Source organism: Oncorhynchus gorbuscha, linkage group LG02 (assembly GCF_021184085.1).
Source record: "Oncorhynchus gorbuscha isolate QuinsamMale2020 ecotype Even-year linkage group LG02, OgorEven_v1.0, whole genome shotgun sequence".
Lineage (NCBI taxonomy): Eukaryota > Metazoa > Chordata > Actinopteri > Salmoniformes > Salmonidae > Oncorhynchus > Oncorhynchus gorbuscha.
The window spans coordinates 80236223-80246426 of NC_060174.1; the positions used below are offsets into that span (position 1 = coordinate 80236223).

The 10204-nt window shown below is 42.5% G+C and overlaps 2 protein-coding genes across 3 annotated transcripts in view; one reads left to right on the forward strand and one right to left on the reverse strand.

Moving 5' to 3' along the window:
* LOC124010665 (active breakpoint cluster region-related protein-like) overlaps nt 1-4538 on the forward strand; it is a 129200-nt gene extending 124662 nt beyond the window's left edge. Inside the window, 2 exon segments of the mRNA XM_046323332.1 lie at nt 1688-1838; nt 2591-4538. Coding sequence (XP_046179288.1) covers nt 1688-1838; nt 2591-2680 — 241 coding nt within the window. The 3' untranslated portion in view covers nt 2681-4538.
* Nucleotides 4539-6093: 1555 nt separating this feature from the next.
* Nucleotides 6094-8716, reverse strand: LOC124010675 (mitochondrial import inner membrane translocase subunit Tim22-like). 2 transcript variants are annotated; one of them, XM_046323344.1, is made up of 4 exons: nt 8414-8716; nt 7914-8110; nt 7008-7098; nt 6094-6927 (listed from the first exon to the last, which is right to left on the reverse strand). In XM_046323344.1, the coding sequence occupies exons 1-3, from the start codon at nt 8670-8672 to the stop codon at nt 7009-7011; spliced, it is 546 nt and encodes a 181-aa protein (XP_046179300.1). In that variant the 5' UTR covers nt 8673-8716; the 3' UTR covers nt 6094-6927; nt 7008. The 2 variants fall into 2 exon arrangements, with proteins under 2 accessions (XP_046179300.1, XP_046179294.1); XM_046323338.1 differs by having other exon boundaries at nt 7026-7098; nt 8414-8715.
* Between the last annotated feature and the right edge of the window lie 1488 nt (nt 8717-10204).

The following is a 10204-nucleotide window of genomic DNA, read 5'->3' on the forward strand; positions in this document are numbered from 1 at the left end:
AAAATGACTTCCCTTCTGCTAAAATGACTTCCCTACTGCTAAAATGACATCCCTACTGCTAAAATGACTTATCTACTGCTAAAATGACTTATCTACTGCTAAAATGACTTCCCTTCTGCTAAAATGACTTCCCTACTGCTAAAATGACTTCCCTACTGCTAAAATGACAACCCTACTGCTAAAATGACTTCTCTACTGCTAAAATGACTTCTCTACTGCTAAAATGACTTCTCTACTGCTAAAATGACAACCCTACTGCTAAAATGACTTCTCTACTGTTAAAATGACTTCTCTACTGCTAAAATTACTTCTCTACTGCTAAAATGACAACCCTACTGCTAAAATGACTTCTCTACTACCATTTTGTCTTTGAATATAGCTGTGATGGTCTCAGTTGGCCAATCATGTGCCAGTCTGGAAAGGCAGTGTGTAACCACATGTGATGACATGGTGGTGCCTGTTAAAACTGCCTTCAATTAGAAGGGCATGGTAGAGGAGGGCACAACCACAGACTGGTAACCACTAGCATTGGCGGAAACACATAGGAAACACTTATGGGTCTCCTCCGATCACGCACATCTGTCATCAGCTACAGTAGTAATGGCCTGTGTGGGGACTTATTCATACTCTGAGTACAGTAATAGTTTTCACCACCAGACTTTTAAAAGATCAGGTTCATGTGTTTGTTATGGTTTCCTACTGCAGGGCAGACAATGGTTTTATTTCACTTTTATTTGAACAGGCAGTCATGTTGAGACCAAGGTCTCTTTTACAGCTGTGTAATTACAAAAATATACACATCAATACAATATGAAAAGCAGAGATACAAAACAGTCATAGAAAACAAACACATTCTACATTTAAAGGATCCTCAATCAGCCGTCTGAGGCACTAATTCATCACATTTTACAATGACAAATGAGACTGAAAAATGTGTTAAGTCAGAGTATATCATTCTCCTCTAGCTATATAACAGGAACTAGGGGGAACTAAGAACAAGTTTAATGCGTAGTGCTGCTTGCCAGTTTCAGTCACACATTACTTCACTCACGCCTCCTCCCAGAAGTTGGTGTTCAGTTCATCCTTGCAGTGAGATTGAAAAATGAGAAAAGAAAGCTTAGAGCGGTGTGTATCCCCAGTAGAGGGGTTGTATAGTGTGTGTGAAGCTGCTGCAATAGAAATGGATGTCAGAGTTTGGCAGGCAAGCAGGAAGGTGCATAGATATTAATCAGATTTCTACCTATGGGCAGGCCTGAGGTCAGTTTACAGGGCTAGCGCTGGGTCAGAATACAACCCTACTGCGCCATGTAGCCATTATGGTGGCCTGATCCCAGTACAGCTCTTTAACATCCATCAGTGCAGACAGTGCAGTCAGTCAGCAGAATGTACACAGAATGCTTTCATAAACACGCTGAGGATTCCCACTGGACGCTCTGGTGACCTGAATGGCTTTGCAGTTCCCATGAAGAACATCAATAGCAGATGGCAACTTAGTTCAGAAATTCAATGGTCCTTGTAGAAGAAACATATTGTGCTGCACTGACGGTCACTGCTACGGGAAGATGAGTCATCATAGTAACATGGCAAGACCAGCAAACATGTCGCGTGACTAGAAAAATAACTAATACCGATCTGTCCCTGTGATCGCTGTAGTCTGACTGGTCTATCTGTCTGTTTTGTGTTCCAGAGTTGCTGACAAGGAGCCCATTAACAAGATGTCCCTCCACAACCTGGGCACAGTGTTTGGCCCCACCCTGCTCAGACCCTCTGAGTCAGAGGTCACCAAGGGACACATCACACTGGCCTCTGACATCTGGTCACACGACGTCATGGCGCAGGTCAGTGTGACTTGGGTGCGTACATCTGTCTGTGTGTGCATGTGCATTTGCTTGTGAGAAGGTAAGCGAGCGAGTGAGTGAGTGAGTGTGTGTGAATCTACATACATCTGTGTGTGTGTGTGTGTGTGTGTGTGTGTGTGTGTGTGTGTGTGTGTGTGTGTGTGTGTGTGTGTGTGTGTGTGTGTGTGTGTGTGTGTGTGTGTGTGTGTGTGTGTGTGTGTGTGTGTGTGTGTGTGAATCTACATACATATGTGTGGGTGTGTGTACTCCAAGGTAGCTTAGTGGGTTGTGTATGTTTTACCCGTGTCAGCCAGGTCTGGCCTCCCAGCTGTATTTATAATTAGGAAGCCCCACTTGGAGCTCTGCCCGGTGCTGAGAGAGAAACCGCTTCATGTTCACAAATGACTTATTCTAGGGCGCATATAAACAGTGACTACTGTAAATCACAATAAAGGCCCCAATGCTAACAATAGAATGCTATATTTCATCATTAACTGTAAAGACAGCGACAACTAATGTGCAGTGACTTATTAAATCTCCATATGTTTAGTGGATAGATGAGTATGCAGATACTCAGATATCATGGAGAGATGCTTCGTCACATACAGAGTCATGTACAGAATGTGTAGTCACATGGCTTTATGTAATGCACCATGTCCTAGTCCTTTTTTGGTTACAACTATGATTAGTGGTATTTGAACGAAACAATTGATTTTAGGCTCAAGCTCCTTATTTCTCTCTCCCCATCTCAGGTCCAGGTGTTGCTGTACTACCTGCAGCATCCTCCCATCTCCTTCGCTGAGCTGAAGCGGAACACACTCTACTTTTCCACTGACGTTTAATCCCTTGGGGGTCCAGAGAGAAAGACTCAACTGCAAGTCCCCCCACCCCCATACCACCCAGCTCCCTTTTAAAACTGGACAGCCCCCGCTGGGAGAAGAAATGGAGTTAGACGTGAGGGAAGAGGAGACATGGTGCTCCCCCTGGATCCCATAGTCACGTCTTCTAGTGTCATGTTAGTGTGCAGTACATCCATCTGGTGAAGTGCAGGTGTGGAGGGAGCAGCAGACCTCTGGCCCACAGTAACCCCACAGACAGCCACCATTCTGGGACCTCTATCAGTGAGGGGTTAAAGGTCAGAGTCTGGTTTGTTACTGACTCCATTTCTCTCTTTTTTTTCTCCAGAGGCATTCCAAGAAAAACTGCATTTACATATTTTATAAATATTATTTGCTCAATTGTTCCTTTGTTTCTATCTGGCTTTGTGCATGTGGTGGAGGAGGGCTCTGTGTGTATGTAGAACCGCGTGGGAACGTTAAAGCAAGGAGCTGAGGACTGAGCTTGCAAGCCGCCAGTAAATGGTCACTGTCAGATTTTCTCTCCATGTGCAAAGACGAGAGCACAGCCCTCCCTCTGTCTGAGTCTTGGCCAAATTTGCCCCTATTATTTATAAATAAATATATTACGTGTGCCTGTACAGTCCAGTACAATTAGAGAATTGCGCAACGGAGTCTGTTTGAAGTTTTTTCTTAGCTTATTCTTATTCACAGCCAAGGTTGGCTGAGCTGTACTGAAACGATCACAGCAACAGTGTAAAATCTGAACCACTCTTTAAAGAGATATCATCAACCTGTGAGATGAGGGTTATGGAAAAATGGAACACATTTTTGAACATTTGCTTTTTTTTCGTCATTACATTGCAAGCCTGTTCTAAGTGTCCAATGACACCAGTTATAATCTATGGGATGATGTTTGTAGTGTAATGCCCTCATTGCATGTTCAGCTTGTCAATCATATCAGGCTGGCTGACAACGGTAGGTTGTCACTGCTAGTTTGTTGCACCAGCAATCTCCATCAATGCTGTACAAATCCAACATTTCTGCTATCAAGCCTGAGACATATCTTAAAATAAGCACTGTTAGATGAGTCCTAGTTGATATTTTAAATAAGATTTAAAAGAAAACATGTATTTTACTTCCTTTAAGAACAATGAGTATACTGTATTAACAAGGATAAATGTTGATGTAAACTTATTTTTAGTAAAATAAGTGTACCAAAATGAAGTTGTCTAACTTTTATTGCAAGTAATTATTTTCTTGGTACTTCTGTTTTTGTTTGGTTTGGTGCATCCTACTGCACTGTGATAGTTTGGTTTGGTGCATCCTACTGCACTGTGATAGTTTGGTTTGGTGCATCCTACTGCACTGTGATAGTTTGGTTTGGTGCATCCTACTGCACTGTGATAGTTTGGTTTGGTGCATCCTACTGCACTGTGATAGTTTGGTTTGGTGCATCCTACTGCACTGTGATAGTTTGGTTTGGTGCATCCTACTGCACTGTGATAGTTTGGTTTGGTGCATCCTACTGCACTGTGATAGTTTGGTTTGGTGCATCCTACTGCACTGTGATAGTTTGGTTTGGTGCATCCTACTGCACTGTGATAGTTTGGTTTGGTGCATCCTACTGCACTGTGATAGTTTGGTTTGGTGCATCCTACTGCACTGTGATAGTTTGGTTTGGTGCATCCTACTGCACTGTGATAGTTTGGTTTGGTGCATCCTACTGCACTGTGATAGTTTGGTTTGGTGCATCCTACTGCACTGTGATAGTTTGGTTTGGTGCATCCTACTGCACTGTGATAGTTTGGTTTGGTGCATCCTACTGCACTGTGATAGTTTGGTTTGGTGCATCCTACTGCACTGTGATCCTAGTTTGGTTTGGTGCATCCTACTGCACTGTGATAGTTTGGTTTGGTGCATCCTACTGCACTGTGATCCTAGTTTTTGGTTTGGTGCATCCTACTGCACTGTGATAGTTTGGTTTGGTGCATCCTACTGCACTGTGATAGTTTGGTTTGGTGCATCCTACTGCACTGTGATAGTTTGGTTTGGTGCATCCTACTGCACTGTGATAGTTTGGTTTGGTGCATCCTACTGCACTGTGATAGTTGGGAAGTGACATTCATGTATTATCATTTTATCCGTACTGTCCAAACTCAATTTTTTGCGCTGCAATCTTAAGTATTCTGAATCTATTAAGCATGCAGTTACCAAACAAATCATTATAATTAAAAAATGAATACAAAACTACAAGAGCAATTAGCAGTGGTTTGTGTTTTAATTGATAACAAGTCCTGCAATTAAATGACACATCGAACCCACAACTCTGAGTTCATATTATTCACCATGAATGAATTTGAAACATGTGTAGATCTTATCTGGGTGGGCACGTCCAGTCATGTAATGCATTGTTATCTGGGTGGGCACGTCCAGTCATGTAATGCATTGTGATCTGGGTGGTCACGTCCAGTCATGTAATGCATTGTTATCTGGGTGGGCACGTCCAGTCATGTAATGCATTGTGATCTGGGTGGGCACGTCCAGTCATGTAATGCATTGTGATCTGGGTGGGCACGTCCAGTCATGTAATGCATTGTGATCTGGGTGGGCACGTCCAGTCATGTAATGCATTGTGATCTGGGTGGGCACGTCCAGTCATGTAATGCATTGTAATGCATCTGGGTGGGTCATGTAATGCATTGTTATCTGGGTGGGCAGTCATGTAATGCATTGTGATCTCATGGGTTATCTGGGCATGTAATGCATTGTTATCCAGTCATGTCAATGCATTGTGATCTCATGGCATTGTTATCTGGGCACGTCCAGTCATGTAATGCATTGTTATCTGATCTGGCATTGTTATCTGGGTGGGCACGTCCAGTCATGTAATGCATTGTGATCTGGGTGGGCACGTCCAGTCATGTAATGCATTGTGATCTGGGTGGGCACGTCCAGTCATGTAATGCATTGTTATCTGGGTGGGCACGTCCAGTCATGTAATGCATTGTTATCTGGGTGGGCACGTCCAGTCATGTAATGCATTGCTTAATGACTTTAAATAAACCATTTACACCGGTGACCTGTTTCAGTTAACTATAAATTGGATGGATTCTGTAAATGTTGCTTTTACAGTAAGACTGTTTGAGTCCGAGACTATAAAACAATTAGTTGCATTTAGTGCGGCTAACTTTTGTCAAGTCATCGCCTTTCAAAGTGTGTTGCGTTCTGGAGCTTAGAAATGTTCTGACTCATAAACTTTACAGTATAGGTTTCTGCAGCCATCACCTGCATTGTAGATTTTTGTGGTCACGTTTGCATGGGTCTAATTTTCCGCAATTCATGTGTACAGTAAATATATACAAATAAATTACTCACCGATTGTATAATGTACACACGATTTCTGTTTGAGTGTAATATGGGTGTTGGAGGATGCAGATGTTTATTTTGGCACAGAAAACCTTTTATAAACAATGGCACATTTAGTGTTTGTAGCTTTAGCCTTAACACTCAAACACACCCATTGACCTGGACTCAAACTTTTGACTTAATGTCACCAGGCTGTATTTTACCCACAACTAAACAGCTCTCATCTAAAATCCACAGTTTCATCTCAATGACGAAGTTTAACTTCGATAAAGGAAAAGCCAGCATGCCCAGTATGACATCACTGTGCACAGGATACAGTCAACAAAAGGTCATTTACTCCTGAGGTGCTGACCTGTTGCACCCTCTACAACCAATGTGATTATTATTATTTGACCCTGCTGGTCATCTATGAACATCTTGGCCATGTTATGTTATAAGCTCCACCTGGCACAGCCAGAAGAGGACTGGCCACCCCTCATAGCCTGGTTCCTCTAGGTTTCTTCCTAGGTTCTGGCCTTTCTAGGGAGTTTTTCCTAGTCACTGTGCTAATACACCTACATTGCTTGCTGTTTCTGTACAGCACTTTGTGACATCAGCTGATGTAAGAAGGGCTTTATAATTGTAATTGATTGATGAAGACCAGGATGGAATTGTCCAACTGTAATAATCCTCATGACCAGATGTGCCATCTGTAGAGCAGTGTTCTTTGGGATGTGTTCCTTTCCATGAGGTATAAAGTCTGTTCCTGGCCCAGAGGGACAGTCACCTCAACCATATTCCACAGGGGTAACGAAGGCCCCCTGGTTTTCACCGGAGATAGTACTCAATGGCAGCAGAGAAGGCAGCGAAACCTCCACATCCCAGCACTCCAGCCTTCGCCCCAGCTATAAGGACACAATCACAGCTTAAAACCAATTATCGTTTATCAGTCAGTGATGTCAATGCATGGGACATTTGAACTTACATTAAGTAGTTAACTCACCACGAAATCCTATTGCTCCCCCAGTAACACAACCACTGTAGACAGCATTCTTCCAGTCTGACTTTCCCCTGTGCTGTAACATACAATATAGACCACAGGGGGGCAGTATGAGACCGATGACTAATACAGAGTACTAGTTCCAGTTTTCAAATTCTCTTTGTTATTTCTCAAAACAATGATTACATAATCACGGTATGAATTTCATCAGCCATTAGCCTAGAAGATTAACGTTGTGATTTGTGGAACATAATATTATGTAACCACAAAGTTAAGGTAATAAAATTGTCCAAAAATTACAGGCTGTCTCATGCTTGGGATGAATTGACACATTTGCCAGAATAAGGACGGACCTAGTGCTAAGTTTCAATATATATATTTAGTTCCACTAATCAGACTACTCTCTTAGTTAGCATAGTGTAACGACCCTGGGTTAATAAGCATGGATATTGACACTGTCGCTCGAGCATGCTTTTGCGTGCTGGACTCCGGGCTAGAAGATTGAGGGTTCGAGGACTGCTCCCTGTTGTTTCATTACATTGGTGTCAGAAGTGATCGAACCTTGCATCCTCGCATTACATTGGTGTCAGAAGTGATCGAACCTTGCATCCACGACAGTGTGTGTGCTTGGCCGGTGAGCGCATTCCTATAAGACGTTGAGTCACAAGCTAGCGCGAGGATGTGCTCTTTGAAAGGAGTGTAATGACCCTGGGTTAATAAGCGTGGATATCGATTCTGCCCGCTGGAGCATGCTTTTGCGGCACAGTCGATAGCGCGCTGGACTTCGAGATAGAAGGTCGAGGGTTCGAGACCTGCTCCCTGCCAATTTCATTACAATATTATTTTCTGATGTTTTCAAGCAGGAAAGAAAAACGTCAGAAGACAACCTACCGATTCAATGATGCACTCTGTGCAGGAGAACATTGCTCCAATGACTGCAAAGTTTTTGGCGTAGGACATTCCCCTCTGGCCCATGTCTTTAAGGACTTCTCTGGCAGTAGGTGTTCTCATGGGGTCTTTGGGGTCAAATCCCACATTGGTATCTATGCCAGCCGTGAACACACCAAACGCTCCTCCAAGAACAAACCCTGTGGGGAAAACACAGTGTCACAAGATTGTGTTAGCTACAGCAAATATGGGCATAGTAATGTTATAGTGAAAATTAACAACATCACAGAGAGACGTCAAGGGCTCATATCATCAGTAAGATACCAACACAATAAAGATACATCATTTGGAACAACTGTGTGCATTATAAGTGGTTGGCCTCTTGCATGGAGAGAAACGGTCACCATGGGATCGTTATGTCAGGCAGCAACACCCCCGAAAAAGAAATGCACCAAGCAAGTTGCAATTGTAATATCGTCGACAATAGTGAAAGACTAGCTAACCTCCAACACATGCCAACACCGCCTTGAAGGCACAGCTCTCCATTCCCCGTTCGATCATCTTCTGGTCGTCGGTTTTCATGGGATTGGGAAGACCTCCCATAACGGTTGGATTCAAATCTTTAATCGGCCTCTTCTCCCCGATTAGGTGCTCCAGGAGCATGCTGTACTGGAATGTTGAACCTTCATACCGTCGATCAGCCGAGGTTGTGGATTGTGTGTCCGACACAGGGACATTTCCACTATTCACGGTCGTCCCCATGATGTTCGTGAACGGCTGGTCAATTCAAGAAAGACGTTATTTAAAAACAGTAGATTCGCCAAATGTATGGCAGTTTGAGGTTAACTATATTACTTCCTTGTGAAAAAAACTATTACGTTCAGGAATAACATAGAAATTTTGTTTTATTATTTTAGAAAATGTTTGTCAATTTATAGGAATTAACCTTTTCTACTTGCTTTAGCATGCAAGTGAAGTGCACCGGAGTCTTCCTATCTGTATTAGCAGATTCGACTAAAAGATTTGCTGGAGATGTAATTGACCTTGAGCATTTCCTCTCCCAATCAATCCACATTCACTGTTTTAATATATGCTGTATTAAAATAAGTCCAGATTCCAGTCATAAACATGAAATCCCTGCATCAGCCATATCATCTTAGATCAATATTGGCACAGCACTTCTCACTATATATACATTGACAGTTGAATTTCGTTTTTTTTAACCTTTATTTAACTAGGCAAGTCAGTTAAGAACAAATCTTACTTACAATGACAGCCTAGGAACAGTAGGTGAACTGCCTTGTTCAGGACAACATTTTTACCTTGTCAGCTCAGGGATTTGATCTAACAACTCTCTGGTTACTGGGCCAACACCCTAACCACTAGCCTACTGGCCTCCCCAATTTTTATATTAACTCTGCAGGAATAGATAAGGAGAGTGTCAATTTAATAAAATGTTTATCATACACTGAACAAAAATATAAAAACGCAACAATTTCAAAGATTTTACAGTTACAGGTCATAAGGAAATTAAGTCAAAGGAAATACATTTATTAGAATCTATGGATTTCACGACTGGTCAAACAGATATGCATCTGATGGTCACAGATACCTTCTAAAAAAGTAGGGTCTTGGATTGAAAAACCAGTCAGTATCTAGTGTGACCATAATTTGCCTCATGCATAGAGTTGATCATGCTGTTGATTGTGGCCTGTGGAATGTTGTCTCACTTCTCTTCAAAGGCTGTGCGAAGTTGCTTAGTATTGACGGGAACTGGAACACGCTGTTCGTACATGTCGAGCCAGAGCACCCTGGTTGGACGTACTGCCAAATTCTCTAAAAACGACGTTGGAGGTGGCTTATGGTAGAGAAATAAACATTAAATACTCTGGCAACAAGTCTAGTGGACTTTCCTGCAGTCAGCATGCCAATTGCACACTCCCACAAAACTTGAGGCATCTGTGGTATTGTGTTGTGTGACAAAACTTCACATTTTAGAGTGGCACACATTTTTAATGATCATGCTGTTTAATCAATTTATTGATATGCCACACCTGTCAAGTGGATGGATTATCTTGACAATGGAGAAACTCTGACTAACAGGGATGTAAACACATATGAGTCTGGAATTTAAAAAATATTTTTTATTTCAGCTTATCAAACATGACCAACGCTTTACATGTTGCGCGTTGTAACGAACCTGGGTTTATAAGCGCGGAAATCGATTCGGCCGCACGAGCATGCTTTTGCGGTACAGTCGATAGCGCGCCGGACCTCGGGATCGAAGGTCGAGG

Excerpts from the sequence above, each read along its gene's own strand:
- LOC124010675 (XM_046323338.1), bottom strand. The coding sequence starts at position 8,672 with ATGGGGACGACCGTGAATAGTGGAAATGTCCCTGTGTCGGACACACAA. Across the intron at positions 8,111-8,413 it reads GGTGTTGGCATGTGTTGGAG|GGTTTGTTCTTGGAGGAGCG; the intron begins GTTAGCTAGTCT and ends TTTTCCCCACAG. Across the intron at positions 6,928-7,025 it reads GGGAGCAATAGGATTTCGTG|CTGGGGCGAAGGCTGGAGTG; the intron begins GTGAGTTAACTA and ends GTGTCCTTATAG.